We start from the raw sequence: 19,316 nt of genomic DNA, 5'->3' as shown, positions 1-19,316 counted from the left end.
TATGCAAATGTATGTATATAGCAAACATGATATTTGAAAAGAACGCCTGTGGACACTTCCCATAAAACATTTACATATGAGGACCATTTTCCTACCAACAGACACCATAAATGATATTCCAACTGCCAGCTTTTTCCATTGGAAGTTTAAAAATGGAAGAAAGAACCCATTAGAACATACTTTCCTTTTGGAAGACTTTACATACATTGATGTAAGAAGTGTCAAAGATAATAGTGGAAGACAATGACATGATTGTGAAGGATAATTATTCACGTTTTCTTTTTATTGTAGTTCAGTTCTTTTCATGCTGTTTAGATGAGTTCATAGCACAATTTAAAAAGCAAGAACATGCAGTGAACTTCAGCAGCCAATATTTTTTTTTTTTTTTGGGGGGGGGGGGGGGGTAGTGGTTTGTGTGATAAAATAAATTTTAGCATATACAATATAACAACCCCCTTCTCTCTCAAGACACAAAGTGATAGTTTAGCCCCAGGTAAAGGCCACTACCGGTATGAAAGGCAGTAGTTGATTTTTTCACACATCTGCTCCCCCATTTTAAACCTCCTCATTTTTCCTGAATGTATGGATACTTTGGACAAACATTATTACTTCACTAATATTAATACTTTCAACAAGACTTACCGTGTTACCTGAGATTTCTGACCAGAAAATGCCGTTAGAAAAAAGAATATTGGTTTATACCAATGAATTGTGTCCTCGTGTAAAGTGTTTAACAAACTTTTCCATAATATTAGTTTGTTAAACACTTTACATGAGATCACAGTGTCATCTAGTGGAGGCTAGCGGTAATGCACAAAAGATCATTTAAAAGCTAAAGACCCATCATAACCAACTCAAAAGTATGAAATAATTAACCCTGTAAAAATAGGAAAAAAAGATAAACAGACATTTAAGTACATGTTTTAAAACTAAAACTAATTTATAAATGCATTGATTCACATTCATTTTACTGGCATTTCTGCTGATTACTGTTTTGAATGTTAGCCAGACAGCCACACTTTGTGCCCTAGGTTTATACTCGAGTCAGTGTAGGTTTCATGTATTTTCAAGTAAAAGTAGATGCCATGGTTTATATTGAGCATACAGCAATTCTAGTAATTGTACATTTGTACATTGTACATTTTCACCTCTTCCCGAAACCTGAACACTCCTATAAGCCACCTAATAGGTCTTATTAGGCATGTAGAATATTTGAACTATTAAGTTGTGAATGACCTCCAATATCTACATTAGTGCTGTGGTTACCTTTTATTTCCCAGTAGTAATGATATTGGTGACCATTTTATACTATTTCTCATTCCTGTATTTCATGAGCCTATATTGGGGAAATTGGCAAGCCATCATTTGGCTAGCGGGCACTGCCAGGGAGAACTGAGTGCAACAAATTTGATTTGTGACTTGTTTGCAAGCTTACAGACAAATCAGTCAAGATTCTGAAGAATCACGTATTTAGTACACAGCCATGCAGAGCATGACTGGAATGCCAATATATTGATTTATAAACCACTAAATCTATATTTGTTTCTATATAGTTTGTTTTTCTTGCTTCAGTTAACTAACTGGCCAGATAAAAGAGCAGCTCCACAGCTCAGGTTACATTTTATTAAATATGATCTTTCTTTTTTTGACGAATAAAGTCTGTAGAAAGTAGAAAAAGAACTGGAAAGTAACTTTGGATTGAAACTTGCATTTTAGTTTAGGATAAAGTAAATTGAACCAGTATCCATGTCAAACAATAAAGTGTTATTCTTTGGAAGTTTGATGATGACTCATCATACGTACCTTCCTCTTTATTCTGTATACATTATAGTAATTTGCCCCTTTTTCCTCCAATGACATTCCATTTCCAAAACATAAAACCACAAAACAAATTTCAAAACTCTTAAATAATATATTTTGAGATAAAACATCTCATTTAAATATATGAATTGTATAGCATAAATCAGTTTGACTTTTATAAAGTCTCTGTATTAATCCTAGATATTATCTGTTTTTAATATTCCAGGAAGCAAGCTTAGCTGAAAGTTTCACGCTCTTCACTGAATATTGTCTCTTACTTCTGAAGAAGCTGAGGGACAATTTCCCAGTCCTCAACACAACGGTCATTAGCCGCTTGGAGTTCATGCTAAGGTGATTTATTCTCTTAAATATACTTCTGGAGCAATGTATGGGGAGCCATTCTTACACCTTGTTCTCATCTGCTTCAGGTGTCTCAACCAAATCCAGAATATGCAAGCATTTAAGACGGTCTGCCCCTTTCATAATGAACTGCATCTGGAAATTGCAACTGTCCTTAAGGTATCAATCTATCACAGGAACTCACAAAAAGCTGCATGTATGCAAGTTCTGACAAAGAAATACTTTTGTATCATTCATTGGTGGGTTGGTAGTTCTGTTCATTACTTACTCCATTTATTTACACAACTGTACACAATATAGATTGTTTCTCATTTTGTATAGTGTGTTTAAACACCTGAATAATGTATAAACTTATTAAATAATAATCGTGATCCCTGGAGCCAAGAATGAGCCCAGATATGTTAAAACATATTGTTGTAAAGGTTCTTTTTACTAGGATAGTGTTTAAGGCCAACTGAACGGTACCATTTCTCTTTGGCTAACACTTTTGTCTTGCAGCACTAAAGTCCTGGATCTCAGCCAGGGCATTATATGTGTGCTGATTGTATGCTTACCTCTTTTCTGCATGGGTTTTCTCAGGGAGTGTTGGTTTCCTCCCACATCCCAAAAACATACTGGTATGGGTAAGGTCGATCATGTATTGACTTTACTATGTGCACAGTTCTGATGATGTTTTTTAATCATATTGGTAGCATTGAATAAACACCCAAAATTGACTAGTTATCCTTTTACTGTTATGCTGAATAAAAATGTAATCAAGCTCTTAACCAGTTTAGTTCGTATCACTCTACCACACTTACTACTGAGAAAAAGGTAACAAACAAAAATAAAGGCCTATCATTAAAAAATGAAAAACATACATTTGTTTGCTCTTTATTTTTAAAAACCTGATTTAAGCATAGTCTACACGAACTATTTCCCCAGCATTTAACCTGAGGCTTTTAAAGCCCTTGTTTGAAATCCCCATGCATTACAATGGGTTAATCTACACCAGGACATTTCCTTGGGGCACATGTATGACATTTATCTTAAACGTTGCTTGCTGGAAAACACCCAAAAACACAGGTAAACGCTTCCATTGATTTCAGTGGGACGTATTCCTGCGGCTTCCCGCGATTTCTGGCATTTTTGAGCAAAATGCGAAAAAACTTCGGAAAATGTGACATAGGTGTTTTCCAGCATTTTAAAGGCAAGCTTAAAACTTTAAAGTAATCAGCACCTGCAAAAGTTGTGTTTATTAAAATTATTATGCCAAGTTTTCTCCACCTTCAAAGTGACAAATGCTATCTAGTGATCTATGAAATGTCCATATATTGCCAATAAATATAAAAGTAACCTGTTCTCCCCCTATAGATATGCCCCTAACTCTTTGCCAGGCTGTCCAAAGCTAATGTTTTTTGTTTTTTTTAACTGAAATGGAACTATTGAAATGTAATGTTCTTGTATGAAGGAAAACCCTGGTGAGAAATCAGCAATCACTACTTGTGTACTAACTAAGGACCTAAGTCAAGACTTCTAGTTTACCTTCTAAAAGGCTTGGCGTGCTGTTTTCCAAGTATAGAGTGGTGGAACACAATTGGACTGATTGAGAGGAATTGTAACACCCCCTAGAAGTGCTGTGAGAAAAGTATTGTACAGTCTAACATTATGTGCACATAAGTCTGCATTGGGAACATAATGGAAGGTAAACAGACTATAGGAGGAGGAAAGAAGTTCTCATTTAACTCAGTCAGAAAATCTGGAAACAATATTTTCACTTTTTTAGGAGTCTGATAGATAAAGAACTTGCATAAAAACAAATAAAAATCTAAAAAAATTGAACTGTTTTAACTATTTGTGTGCTGAATTTAAAAAAAATACACATTTGTATAATTCTCAAGTATCAGCCAGCCTAGTTAGGGGAGCCAAAAATGCCCAGTTGTTGACTCTGATATAGAGTAGATACGGCTGTAGCATATACATTATTGTATAACAAAATAGGGTCTCTCTTATACAGTCTATGTGTGTCAGTCTATCCATCCATCCAGTCAAAGCTTTTTTTATTTTATTTTTTTACATAATAATACAATTTATTGAAGATAGTGGGATTCCCAGCTGCATTTTTAGGTTTTAAAGAACTTCATTCTCCTTCACAGTCATGCTAACCCAAACAGCAATAAGTTCTAGCCTTTACCTAACCCTAAAATATTTTTTTAGCAATGGAGATTTTCCTTTCCGTAGAAACATTTGTGACATTTAGAGGAAGTAAAGCCCAGGTAGCTGTGATGCCAACAGAGGTTCCAGTCTTTGCTTACTCAATCAAAAACTAAAATAGTTTTGTATAGGTATACAATTAAAATGTAAATTAAACAGTTTCTTTCTGCTCCTGTAGATTTGCCACACCATATTCCAGAAATGGATTAGAATTATTAAAAAAAAAAAATAAGTACATTAAATAGGTAAACTCCGTGCTGCACTCACCTCTTCACTTATTAAGGAGAACTTGTTAAGCAGATAAGCTTCTCTTAAGCTGCGTACACACCTGCAATTTTTCTCGTTGGAAAGGATCTTTCACGATCCTTTCCAAGGAGAAAAGACTGCACGATGCATGAACGATGCTGTACATACAGCACCGTTCATGCTCTATGGAGAGGGGAGGGGGAGAGCGACGGAGCGGCACCCTGCTGCGCGCTCTCCCCTTCCCTTTCATTAGGATCGGTCGTCGTCCATCGTCCATGGATCCGCCAGGACGGTCGTCGGACGATGGACGACGACCGACTGTACACACGGCAGATTTTCGCCCGATAATTGGCCGATACCGATTATCGGGCGAGAAAAATTTGCCGTGTGTACGCAGCTTTAGTTACTAAACAAAGCAAGAAGAAAGCAGATTAACTTTTTTCACATGTACAGCAGGATATGACCTATCTTTGCCTAATGGCTGCTTACAACACTAATGTACTGCTTACAACACTAATGTACTGTGAAATAGGCAAATTGTATTACAATTTTACAATTACATTTACAGTTTTACAAAGATGATATTATGGAGTTTGGAGGCATGTTCTTAATGTATGTCATGCCAGCATATACTTTCACTTTAAAGCTGCTCACTTTAACATACATATGGATAGTTAAAGTAATTTAAGTATTTCTTATTAAATTAGCTTACAATTTATATTTACTTAATATACATATACACACAATATACATTATTTGTAAAACTATGTAGTACAAATATAAAAAAAACACGATTGTGTTATTAAGTGTTCTCGTCAGTCTGACTAAATCTTATCCTAATGTTACATTAATAATTTAATCACTTCTTTTTCCCCTGTGTGCATAGCAATGTGCTGCTGAAAAGGGAATGAAGCTCTCCTAAAGTAAAATGTATAATGTCAAATAATAAAGTGGTACTAAAGTGATATAATTTTAATCAGATCACTTTTTTAAATACTAATTAAACATGGGAAAAATGCCCATTAAAACCAAGGAAATACAAATATATTTTTCTTTTTATATTTAATCATATCTGTCCTGAAAAATGATGTGAAATGCATTAGAGTACATTACAAATATGCAGAAATTATCTCCAAAATGCAAAAACTGGTCTAAGGACTTCAGTGATTCAAGTATCTTTATTTATGAGGGAAAGAGAGAATTTACAAACAATAAAGCATACATTTAAAATAAATCGATTTTGTTTGGTGTGTATGTTTCCTTTACATCAATGTTTGTTCACTTTTCCATTAACTACTGAGATGATATGGTCTCATTTTACTGCAAAAGAAATCCAAGCTGTGACCAGATGAATAGGCCACTGCATACTATTGTATGTATTTTCAGTAATGCTTTCTGTGTATACTTTATTATAATATTCAATGTGCACCCCCGCACCGTTCAGTGCCAGGCTCATTGACTTCACTGTTTACTCTTCTCAAATGACATGAACCTAATTATTTAAGATTGGTTGGAGATGCTGAAGTCACGCAGAGCTGAGTAAGATGAGTCCTGTCATTTATAAAATAGCTATTTAGTTAAATGCTGGCTTTCAGAACAAGGAAGGTGTCTGTAAAGGATTGGTTTACCAAATCATTGACTTTAGTTTTTATTTTTCAGAAAGGTACACTAGAATGGTATGAAAAGACATACATGTCAAACAAACCTGAAGATAAGGTGAGTCCCATCATTTACTAATTGAGTAAACATATAGGCATTGTATTCAGTATTTATGACATATTGGAACAAATTCATTTGTGAATAATGTGATGTGTAAATACCCATAGATTAGCATAATAATATTGTTTTGTCATCCTCTGCACAGAACATAAATCATGCCCACATAGTCGTCTTTTAAAAGTTTAAATGAGAGTGAAAGAATATAGCACTAATGTAAATGATAGGTTCAAGTTTTGTTCATATGGGTGCATAAAGCTGAACTTTTAACAATATAAACGACTCAAAACTCTAAAATCATTAATAAACCATTGAAATGGTTTTAATTCAAGCAGGATATTGTGAAAGTGATGTGAGTTCTTCACATGTACGTTTCTTACATACAACTTAATAATATTGCCAGCGCTGGCTAATCACAGCAAAAGTTTTTAAAGGATATAGACAGACGGGGGTTTAAAGACGGGATAGTAAAATGCTATTTTACTTCATAGCTTAGAATATGATGTAATAACCATGGCATCACAGGGTCAGCTACAACATAACTTTTTCTGCCAAAAGGGGCACTATTCCTAAGTGTCCAATCAATTGTCACAGTCGTCTGTATACCCTTGTTTCACGGTTACAAGGCTTCCTCGGGGGTTTCCCTGGAGTTCATCTTATATAGCAGCAACTCGGATAATGCAGTGTTTCATATACTAGAAGAATTTTGGAAAACCTTAAGGTGGTATTCAAAGTTTAGCTATACAACATAAGCAAAAGCAGGAGATATATACTGGGAGATTGGTGGATAAGATAATTTCACTGAAAGTATAATTGTAATCTGCCATGTATATGCAATAAACTTGTAAAGGGATCCTTTTACTCCTTTAACACGTTCATCCATTGACCAGTGCTTTGTCCCTTGTTGCCCTCTAGAGCAGGCTTTCTTAACTTTTTACCTCTGAAGAACTTTTTGAATAATTTACAAGTTTTTTGAAAGTACTCTAAAACCAATTTGTTGGGGGTCAGTGGAAAAAAAGCTTCTTACATTGGTTACCAGTGGTTAAATTCCTCCAACTTACAGCTGTGAGTAGAATGCCACTCTTTAGGCAACTTAGAAGATCATTTGTGTCATGCAGCTTTATCTTCAAGGCAAGACAAAACACAAATATTGTAAAAAAAAGAAAAACAAATAACAAAAAGCGAGAAAGCTTGACGCAATAAAACAAAACTAAAATAAATTAGTGGCAGTCCAAGTTACCCATGTTGTGTACAGTATACAGTAGAAAAATGTCAAGCTGTTTGAAGATATTGATAAAAATTTCACATCTCTCAAATGAGGAACACATGCAAACTTTATCTCTAGGGCCATGCCATATGATTTTTGTGTGACACATTTCGAGGATATAAAGCTGCTTTGTCAGACTTTTAGTAAAACACAACATGGGTTAATGAAGGACATAGGATGAAATGTAGATTACCTGGAATCCATAGGTAACTTAAAAATCCCGGACAGGGACAGATAAACATTGTATGGAGAAAGAGATGATAGAGGCGGTAGGCGGAAATCCCAATAAGGTACCACCTACATGACTTGAAAAAAAGCTGCAGGAGTATACATTAGAATGTAGGACCATGTATGAGTTTAACCCCCAGCAGGATTGGCTCCTGCCCCGCATGCAGACTGTCTCTAGTGGGGAAATTCGAAGAGAGTGAGGGAGAATGTACATGTTTTTTTTTTTTTTTATACCAAACAAACACGCATGAGCAACAAAGCCCACCAATACAGTGCAGTGCTGACACACTTTAGAAAACACCACAATCCTTTTAATTGTCATATTTGTATTGTAGAATGATGTAGAGCAGCTGAGGTGTTTGGTGAAGTTAGCAGAAGCTGTCCATGAGGATGTGGAAAAAAGCCAGAATGTGTACAACAAGCTGTTTGCCTGGTGAGTTCCCTATAATCAGAAGAATAAATGTATAATAATGGGCTGAGAGACGCCGTTTCTAGCTGAGGGTCACTTGTGGAACATGGCTTTGTGCATTTTCCTACTTTAGCACATAAAAAAAGAATGTTGGAATGTTTTGTAGTTTTTTTGATGGTCAGTAAACATTTACTTTTACTTCGCTCCTCCAATGACCTACTAATGATCTCCCAACACATAACGTCATCACACACATGGCTCAAAGACTTCTCCAGAGCTGCCCCAACTCTCTGGAATGTTCTTCCTCATCCTATTCGGCTTGTTCCTACTTTCTGCTCATTTAAAAGAGCACTCAAAACCCATTTTTTTAAACTTGCCTACCGGTCTTCTTCTGTTTTTTGAAACCCTCACTACTTACTACCATTCCAAATCCCCCTTGCTATTGGGTGTTATTACCCCCACCTCCTAGATTGTAAGCTCTTCGGGGCAGGGTCCTCTCCTCCTCCTGTGCCACTGTCTGTATGGGTCTGTCATTTACAACCCCTATTTATTGTATAGTGCTGTGTAAAATGTTGGCGCTATATAAACCCTGTTTATTAATAATAATAATACTAAAAGGAACAGAAGAGTGCTCATGCATTTGCAGAGACGTAGAGGTAGTGTAAAAACAATATTTAACCTTTTGATTCTGAGAGTTGCAGGTAAGATGCACACAAACCTAAGGACAATAGATTTTTATTGTCCGTCCTTGAAGTTAGTGATTGTTTTAGGAAACAGCAATAATCAGATTATGTGTTGTATGGAAATCTGGCACACGTGTCACCTAAATATTATGTGTGTATAGTAATCAGTATTTCCTCTCTCCTTAGCATTGTCAAGGTAGATTACTTTAGCATCACTTACCGGCAGCTAGAAAAATTGGTAAGTCATTTTTTTTTTTTTGTATTATAGTGCTATGATTAGGGGTGTGTGTATTTTGGACCCCAGATGTGTATCATGTTTGTTGTTGTAATACAATATGTTTTATCCTGCTAAATAATTATACAGTGTGTAGAAGTAAACCTTTTTCCTATATAGATAATATGGATATATATAGATAATAATTAAGCCATTGATAATGAGGTGGAATAATGTACATTGGGGAAAGAGGGCTCAGGGTGCCAAGAATTCTGGGTTGGACTGCTATGCAAGTATCAGATTTCCTGTCTATAATAAATCCAATTATGCCTTTAACATCCCCAGCACCCTGGGAGCCGAATAAGAAAATGGATTTCACATTTGGGTCCTGGCAAATGGTTTATTTTAACCTTACCATACACCAAGTTTTTGATGTGTCTAGCTTAATCCTCATTGCAAGATAATATTAAGAGCTCTTGAATTCAATTAGAATAATGAGATTGATTCTCTAATGGTTCATAAGTGAAGCACATCCATGCAATACATTTTTAAACACATGATCTGGCTTTTTAAATGATTTGTCATTTTCATGCAAAGCTAAGATATACTGCACTCCATTTTTTCGGTAAATATCTGAGGGCCATGGACTGCACGTTTTCTGTCCTCCTTACCCTCACTTATTGCCAAGGTGCTTATGATAGGTAACCTTTTTCTGGGAATACCCTCAAAAGTTTTTTCGATAACGGGGGTGCAGTGAGGACACCAAGTTGGATGTTTGGTGTTCTAAACATAGGACGACATTGAAGGCTGAATTTTATAATCACACACAAAAAATATTTTTATTTGCAGTTTCATTCTTTTTTTTGTAGCTCTATGCTGTGCGGCGCATTTGCTGTGGAGGGTAGAGCATTGTTCTGTGGCCAGTGATTCTGCCGGAGACTATGCAGGATGTCAGAACAGACAGCTCATGATCTAAAAGGCATAAGAACCACATATTGGGATGCAAATAAGCTTCTCACTTTGTTTATCCTCTAGACTAGTAGACAGGTGTATTCTCATTGCTAATCCACCTCCATGTCTAATAGGTACATTGATCCTCCATGTGCAGTGAAAAAAGCCTTCTCATGGTAGTCTCGAATCTGGTAGCACTTGCGGGCCTCGGTCTTCTTGCAGGATCAGCTAGTGGGTTCCACTTCCCCAAAGGATACCTTGACAGACCTTTGGTTTTTCTAACCATCATATGCCTTCCTACATTCACTCTGGGCTGACTGAGACCTAAGCGCTAAGTCCCAGTTATTACTTCATGGTAGAATTCCTACAACAGTATCTAGATATTAATCCTAATTCTTAGATCCACCTCACTGGTCTAAAATTCCATTGAATGGGTACAGAATAAACATCCCTCATCTAGTATTGGTCCCCTTCTATTTAATCCAGGAAGCCTTCCTTCGCAAACATAAGGGGCTGACCAATCACTGGCCTAAGGGAGTCAGTACTTTATTCTATTATCATAGCATTACATATTATCTATTATCATAGCATTACATATCCAGAAACTCCTCCCCCACCTAATGAGTCCCTAAACTTTTTAAACAAAATTTGTAATAACAGAAAAGCCAAAAGTTTTTAGGAAAATGTACATGACTACTGTGGTGTGCATGAAGACCATTATCAGCTTTTTCATGCAAGATTTTCTGTTTCTTTATAGATGGCTGATGAAGTGAGCATGGTGATGGAAAACCTAAGGACATCAGAACATGAAGAGCCTCATGTCACTCACGCTATTGGGGAAACTCTGTTTGAGCTTTATATTACTCTCAATGAGCTAAGAAGGTTTCGAGATTATCTGCCCTTAAAGTAAGTGGCTTTTTTAATATTGAGTTTTTTAAAACTTTTTGTGGGTTGTATAAGTGCAAACGTTATTGGCCTGTAAATTCTTTATGTATTCAATTAAAAAAATCTGCTAGAAGCCATGTGAGATTCTGAACAGCTCTGGTAAATTTTTTGGCTGTCTTGAGTGTAGGGTTAGAACTTCTAATCAGAGGCAATAGTGAATCCCCACTGTTGTGAAGTCAGTCCTCAGTCCAACTGCTTTCTAATAGCTATCCACAGGTAAGTATTCATTATTGGCATTTTACATGAAGTCACCCTCTGAATGATATAGTAAACAACTGAAACATAAATTCTTTTCCTATATACTCGAATATAAACCAATTAAACACTGGAAACAGGGGTAGTTAATTTTACCTAAAAAAACTTTGACTCGATTATAAACCTAGGGCACAACATTTGACCTTTACTGCTAACATTCAAAACAGTAATCAATAGAATGTGTCACCACTATCTACTGGCGTGACCCGAGTATAAATGAGTCTAGTGACATTTCTTGAAAAAAAAAAAAAATTTGGTTTATACTCAAGTATAAATGATATGCATTTTTTTGGTAGTAATACTCCCACACCACTATCTTTTCACAGAGACAACAAGTCACTGGCATTGACAGGGTTCCATGAATTGTTTAAAGTGTCTATCCACACATGGCTGCAAACAGTGCATGAAAAGACCTGTGAGAGGATACATCGAGCTGTAGAGGCTGACAAGGTAATACAGGCATGTGTGTGGGTTATAAAATGTAACATATATCTATCTTCATTAGGTTTCTAGAGACATGTATAACCCTATTAAACCTAAAGTTGTATGGGAACCGCTAGATGGCAGTCAGTCTATGCAAACTCTGAGGGTTAAACGAATGCAGAGAAACTTGTTTTCCATAAGTCTTTCTTTCTTTTTTCTTTTTGCACCTTTTTATTCCTTTTTGAGTTTGTTAGGGCACAAAGCCAGAGAAGCTCCCTGTGTATTAATACAGTACACAGGTTTTAGGTTCAGATTCACATTTTTTAGTTAAGCATCACTCTGCACATAGTTGGGTATTCTTTGCAATATTTTACCACATTTACCAAAACTAAATTTAATATTCCTTGCTATGTGAAAAGCCTAACTCCTTTAACAAGTCAACCGCATTGACTCCACTAAATAATTTTGTATACAGAACTGTCATCTTTAGCCAGTCTATCCCTTTAACAACCAAATCCAAACAAAACTTAAATTTCTTTGTATGATCGTTGGCATATTTGATCAAACTCCAGGTTTGTAAATCTTCTGAACCAATGGCAAGACACTCCACCACAGAAAGTTTTTCTGCTTCAATCTTTGACCTGCAAGGCCAACAGATATTTCCTCTGTAAAGGAATTATAATACATGAGGCCCAGCACAGAGTGAGTGATGGCGTTATCATGGTCCTTGCAGATGAAAGACAAGACACTAACTACTTTAGGGAAAGTTAACCATCAGGCTTTATAACCTCAGGCACTACGGCTTTTATAACCGAATCATCTCACAAGTAGTATGAGGACAAATTGGCCCCCACAGAAAAGATTTCAGCAATATTCTCAAATAAGCTTTACTAGCATCAATCTGATTATTCTAAAACCATTATACTGTTACAAATAGTTTGATATCTGACTTTCTCTATTACTCACAACTCAAAAGATCTCCCCAACAAACCCCTGAGGAAGCCTTATTAGGTGAAACGCGTCAAGTGGGAAACAAAACTATTGCTGTCTGAACAGTACATAAACTACCTGTACTGTACGCTTATTTGTTGCCTAGCTTAGTTCTCCTATGTTAGCATTAGGACTAGCTAGGTCATCTTTGTCTAGTTTTATAATATTTTTGATTTAAATAAACTTTATAAAAAAAAACACAGTGCCCTAAAAAAGCCTGTCTTTTCTCTATCTCAAAAAACCCACCTTCTCATTGTAATTACCAAGGTGGGCACATGGGAAACTCTCCCTTCTCAAAGTTCCTGGGTTACCACCTTTGGTGTAAACAACCATTTCTTCAAAATAATAGAATAAACAGACTTCTGTATTGGGTATGTTGAATGAATATTTGATTATTCTATCACCCCCTTACGTCAACATACAGCTCCTGTATCGTATCTGCATCTTCACAGATGGTACAGCTAGAGGCTAGGTGCCGCACTATTTGTAAAAAAAAATCAATGACTTTCCATAAAACAAACATAAAAGCCTGGGATCACGCATCAGGAACCCATCAGGTGACTGTGCATCCTTCATCTTTTACATTCTCCTGGGGACAGTAGCTCTTTCATAATATTAGAGGATAAAATTAGAACCAGTTTACAGAACACAAGGGAGATGAGGAAACAGAAAACATGATTGGAATTTCTTTGATTAGCATTTTGTTAACTAGACGGGGGATTTTTAGGTATTTGTTTGTCAACTAACTAATTGGTCTGCTTTATAAACCTGGTAATAAATTAGAAACCATCAGGAACAGAAGGTAATTGATTGATTTGAATAATGAACATGTACCTGTTCAACTCTTTATCATTTTCTAAAGTTAACTATTAGGTTTTGTTTGACCTTTTGAAGAGAAATGGAACTGACTTCCTGACTTCTCATGTTTTGTTCTGCTTTGTGTCTGAGGGGGCTCAGTAGAGACAGGTCTTTGGCAAAGCCTCCAGCAAATTTGATGTTGGGAACAAGAGCACCGTAGAGTTGGTTCCCAAAGAACCAGCATTATCAGAATTGACAGCGGTTAGCAGTGACCAGTACTGAACCACACTCACTGCCACCCCTGTTCAATAATTACAGTAGTATCTCCCCTGAGGCTGTTTTGCAGTGGACGGAGGAAGCAGTAACCCCACTGCAACATTATTGCTTGTCTGAACATAGCGCTAACCACACCCAAAATCTCCTTGCAGTCAGACATCAATGACAGCAATGCCTTAGCTCTCACTTCAGATATACATCTAAAAAAATGTAGCCACAGGTGCAGAAAGACACACTTACATCCTAATGGGGCTATGCTATATTGCAGGATAAGTTGTCTTAAAACCCCTATAGGTGTATTTCATGTTTGCTGTTCTCCTCCCTCTAGGGAGATTTCTCTAACTTTGTATCCTAAAGGAAATGAGAGTAAACCTCTCATGAAATGAAATGCATTTTGTCATGTTTATCATGAAGCAATTGTTCATGTTTGATTGGGCAGCCAAGTGGCAAATGACATTTAATATAAATAAATGTAAAAGTTATGCACTTGGGAGCTAACAACATGCATGCTTCATACTGTCCAGGGGGAATACATTTGGGGGAGTCAGAAATGGAAAATGATCTGGGGGTTCTGGTCGATCATAGACTTAATAACAGCATGCAATGCCAAGCTGCAAAATCTAAAGCTAGCAAAGTACTTTCTTGTATTAAAATAGGAATAGAATGCAGAGATGAAGACATAATCCTGCCCCTGTACAAAGCATTGGTCAGACCACATCTGGAATATGCAGTCCAGGTTTGGGCACCAGTTCACAAAAAGGACATTGTGGAATTGGAGAGAGTGCAGAGAAGGGCAACTAAATTATTAAAAGGAATGGAGGAGCTCAGCTATAAGGAGAGATTAGCTGAACTGAACATATTCTCCCTTGAGAAGAGACATTTGAGGGGGGATATGATCACCCTGTAAATATTTATAAATGGTTCATATAGAGAACTCTCTTACCAATTATTCACTTTGAGATCATTACAGAGGACAGAAGGGCACTCTTTGCATCTGGAGTAAAAGAAGTTTAAGCTCCAAAAAAGGAAGCGATTCTTCTCTGTAAGGTCTGTAAAAATGTGGAATTGGCTTCCTCAGAAAGAAGTTTTAGGAACTACTATAGATTGCTTTAGGGAAAAAAATGGATGCTTTTCTAGAAACACAGATTATAACTTGGTATTAAAGCTTTAAATTAAAAATACCAGTGACTGTTGATCCAGGGAACATCGATTGCCTCATGGAATCAGGAAAGATTTTTTTCCCCTGTGCAAATTGTACCAAGGTTTTTTTTTTGCCTTCCTCTGGACCAACTATATCTTATAGGGTTTTATATCTGGGATATGTTTATTTCCCTAGTGGTTGAACGTGATGGATTTATGTCTTTTTTTCAACCTAACCTACTATGTAACTATGTATATAACTTTACATCTAGTTACTATATTTTTTTTTACTTGCATTAGGGAGCCTTTATATATTAGATGGCTGGTGGCCTTTAGGTCAGCTGCGGACCATATTTTTCCCCTTTACAAGTCATTGCCAACATTCTGCTTTCCCCTTCTCTATTATCTCTACTTCAAATGTCAGCCAGTTTAGCTGATAAGATAATAGATTGCTCTACTACCCCTAAAAATAGCTTTTTCTCTAGCCATAGATTGTGTCAACATGATCACCACTCCTCTTACATTTCTAGGCAGCTTAGATGTCTACAGAGACAGAGCATTTGCAGAAATTGGCCATTTACAATTGGATGAAGCAGCACTGGTCTAGCCAAGTGGAAAGTTCATTGGAAGGATGAATTGCTCTGGCTGATTACTGTTATTACTGCTAAGACAGGCCAGCTCCTGCAGCACTTCCCTTCCCTCCTCCACAGGCACAATCATGCACATTTGCCTAATATAAAATTGCATACTTGCCTAGGATCTTTTTAGACAAATCATTCAGTGGCCAAGCTGTGCACACATAACCAAACTATTAAGATAAACTTATAGTCACATAGGGAGAGATAGTGTTTTATCAGTACATGCAAACTCATCGGGGCAATCTTATTAAGTAGTACAAGTGACTTACACCAAACATTTACTTTTGGTAAATCAATCACTGCCATTAAAACACATGCATCAGGAAGATTCACCTGCAGTGAACTGAATGACAGATTCACTGCTTTGTAATTATGCCCCATAATCTTGCATTGAACTAATGGGACAATGAAACAGCATTAGGCAGAAATCGGCAAAAACTCTCAGGAGACTGTCATCTCTTGTCTATTTGCAACTTTGGCGCTTTAAAATCCAAAAATGAAAAATATTTGTCAATGCTTATTAAGGTAATTTCTTGCTTTGATATTGTTCTCCTCTACATTTGTATCGGTCAATAATATATGCATATATACTGTGTATGCACATATATATATATATATATATATATATATATATATATATATATATAAAATAGAAAGCTTTAATCTCAGATTTATGTTTATTTTAGTTTTTAATAGTGACTTTTCCACTTCCCATCGTGCTGGTGGAGCTTGTTCATTCAGCATTTTCTTCTTCTTCCTACAGCTTGAATACGTGGACTCTTTGTCCAAGCACAGCAGCTCTGCAGTTGATGTCACAATCTGCTTCTCACAAATCAAGGAGTTCTGGGCACAGCTTGCATGGCCAAACTCCTCCGAGGCATTTTCATTTTTAACCCAACTTTCTGATGTAAGTTCTGAAAGAATTGTACAATCAAACAATCTGTAACAAGTATTATATTGAAATGTTTTCACGTAACAGCTGGATGGATTTTAGTGTATTTTTTGTAATTAAGGTTTACCAGTCCTTTGGATTTTGTGTTTCAGTGTTTTGTTATATTATCAACAAAAAGGTACAGCAAAATGAACAACTACTAAAAACCTTTGGGCAACAAAAAAACTGAATTTAGGTTGGTACATACCTGAACTAGATTGGAGAATATACCCATTTGTTTCCCTAAGAATCAGAACTGGAAGCCTCTGTTGGCCATCACGGTTCCTTTCTACACATGATGATCAACCAAAGTTTTCTGTATCTGTCATTTGCAACCCCTATTTATTGTACAGCGCTGAATAATATGTTGGTGCTATATAAATCCTGTTTATTAATAATAATAACTTTAGTAAAATACTTCTCTTGTATTATGTTATAAAATCTAATCCTTTAAATTCATGCAATTGATGAAAATGTAATTTTCTAAACTCTAAGCAATGATTAGATTGAACCACCAAAAAATGTTTTGAGTAAAATTTGATTAAGGAAGTTTTTTTTCAGATAATTGTAAATAATTTTATGCTATTTTTCGTGCTAGGATATATGCAAAGCAGCAATCTATTACTCCGAAGCTATTAAGCGGAAGGTGGACAGAAGTCACCAGTCAGCAGGGCAGGCTGTTGTCACAGAGCAGGTAAAGTATAAGTGGGTATAGAGTGAAAAAAACTCAAAATTACTTCTTACCTTCTTTCTATGAAATATTGGATATGTATGTCTGATAGAGAAACCCAGTAGAACACAATCCTTATATTATTTGTATAGGGGTGAAAGTTCATTTTAATCCTTTACCTAAAATGAGTACAACACTGGATAACTATGACTTTCATGATTTATTCTAGATGTTGTTCATTTTTTGTTCATATCTGCACTAAATTTGTACCTTAAAATAATTAAGAGACACCATGTCATCTTCACTTGTATTGTACAGCACTGATGTATTTTCACTATATAATAAATTACCCAATATCAAATATGAAGCTGTTTAGCTATAGTGCACCTAATGATATATATATATATACCAAAGTATACTTTTTAGAAATTAAATTATTATATATAACCAATGAACACCTTTACCTTCTTTCTATTCAGTGGTTTCAGTCTAGCACTTGACATCCCTAAATAAATGTGTACGTGTCAGCTGTCTCCAATTCACCTTACTGACTGACAGCTAAGCTTGTGCTGAGCTTGCATTATACTATAGGAAAGGTTACTCCTGTGTTTCCCAACCAGGGTTCCTTGGAACCCTAGTGTTCCCCAAAGTAAGCTAGAGGTTCCTTGAGCAATGAGGAATTTGTGACTCTCAGGTCAGTTTAAGTGACAGCAATGATCTCTTTGTAAGGGTGACATTTTTCCCACTGGTCAGCAGTGTAAGAGGCATTCTTTTCACTGAACAACATGGTAATGTACTGTGTGTTGTGTATATATTAATTATAGAAGGAGTTTCCTGAATACCTGAAAGTTATTTCAAGTCCTCCCAGTCTGCCAAATATGCAAAATGACCACAGACACACGCAACAATTCTAAATGATCAACATGTTTTCTTGCATGGCGATCACAAAAATATGTTTCTAACACAGAATAGGTGATAGTTTTTTGCACTTCTTTTAGTTTTATGAGTATTGGTATACATTAAAACAGAATATCTTCATTTGACACTTCTATATCTGCTGGATTTAATCTACAGCGCTGCGTAATATGTTGGCGCTATATAAATCCTGTTTAATAATAATAATAATAATTTGATGCAATATATGTTGTCTTCAGATTTCTTTTGGCATAGCTTGTACAGTTTATATATCCTGTGAACCCAAAATAGAATTAGTGTAGGAAATACAGAATCTCCAAACACTTCATCTACAGGTAATCTAAAGTGAGTTCAGCAGCCGATCGATTACAAGAGACTCAATTTTTTGGAATTATTGGTATGGTTGACTGCAATATTGGCAGTGAATCTGCTCATGTGTACTATCCCATAAAGTTAATTTTGCATCAAAGTGAAAGTTGTAATTTAACCTCTCATTGGGTTAGCTACACTTGGACACCCATTTATAAAGCCACAGTATGGCCTTACTATGGCCATAGTGCTCCTTAAAATATATTTATATGGTACATTTATAAAGTACAGCTTGTACTTTGCAAACATGTTTTTCATTTTTACTTTGGGATTCTGGAGCAAGTGAATCCACATTCATTATAAATGAGTACTGAAAAACTACATACATAAGGAAAAACCCTTTGACATTGACATATGAGATGGATTTTTTCTGTCTTGGAGTGTTATGCAGAGAGTATTTTATGGGATGCGAAAGTTCCACATCAAGGTCTGTGTGTTGTGAATAAAATGTAAAACCCAGGAGCAGTTTGGCGTCAGATGGTGCTCTACATTATAAATTAGATACCTGGTCTTGGTTTTTAAAAGACTGCCTTCAGTTTGTAAGCATCTCATCTGTCCTTTTCTCCTAACTTTTGTAATCAGCTATGCATTATCCTGAACAACATTGAACATGTGCGCAAATTCATGGGCAATGTCCTGAAAGACCTAGACTGGAAATCTCTAGAAACCGCAGTGGAACATTCTTCTGGATCGGATGGGAAACAACAAGTGCAGAAAGCACTGAGCACACAGCTGCAGAACATTGACATAGACATGCAGAGAGAGGCCAAAAACGTGATCTCACACCTAACCGAGAAGGTATTGTGCCTGTGATGATAATGGCAATGATGACGATCAGTATCTTCTTAGCAAAGTAGCTTTTGCAGTGCTAGAATACATTTGGTGAATTTTGCTATTAC

General features: G+C 36.1%; 1 protein-coding gene across 2 annotated transcripts in view; it reads left to right on the top strand.

Annotated features, from left to right (window-relative positions):
* Positions 1–19,316, top strand: part of BAIAP3 (BAI1 associated protein 3) — a 167,329-nt gene that overhangs the window by 128,257 nt on the left and 19,756 nt on the right. For both annotated transcript variants that reach the window (XM_072417725.1, XM_072417726.1), the window contains exons 16-25: positions 2,027–2,151; positions 2,229–2,319; positions 6,259–6,315; positions 8,146–8,243; positions 9,089–9,140; positions 10,825–10,973; positions 11,594–11,717; positions 16,296–16,439; positions 17,062–17,157; positions 19,000–19,215. In XM_072417725.1, the coding sequence (XP_072273826.1) occupies positions 2,027–2,151; positions 2,229–2,319; positions 6,259–6,315; positions 8,146–8,243; positions 9,089–9,140; positions 10,825–10,973; positions 11,594–11,717; positions 16,296–16,439; positions 17,062–17,157; positions 19,000–19,215 (1,152 nt within the window). The remainder of the gene's footprint in view (positions 1–2,026; positions 2,152–2,228; positions 2,320–6,258; positions 6,316–8,145; positions 8,244–9,088; positions 9,141–10,824; positions 10,974–11,593; positions 11,718–16,295; positions 16,440–17,061; positions 17,158–18,999; positions 19,216–19,316) is intronic.

This window comes from Pyxicephalus adspersus, chromosome 7, assembly GCF_032062135.1.
Source record: "Pyxicephalus adspersus chromosome 7, UCB_Pads_2.0, whole genome shotgun sequence".
Classification (NCBI taxonomy): Eukaryota; Metazoa; Chordata; class Amphibia; order Anura; family Pyxicephalidae; genus Pyxicephalus; species Pyxicephalus adspersus.
The sequence above is the reverse complement of the archived record's forward strand: the minus strand, read 5'-3'. Positions and strand labels throughout refer to the sequence as shown.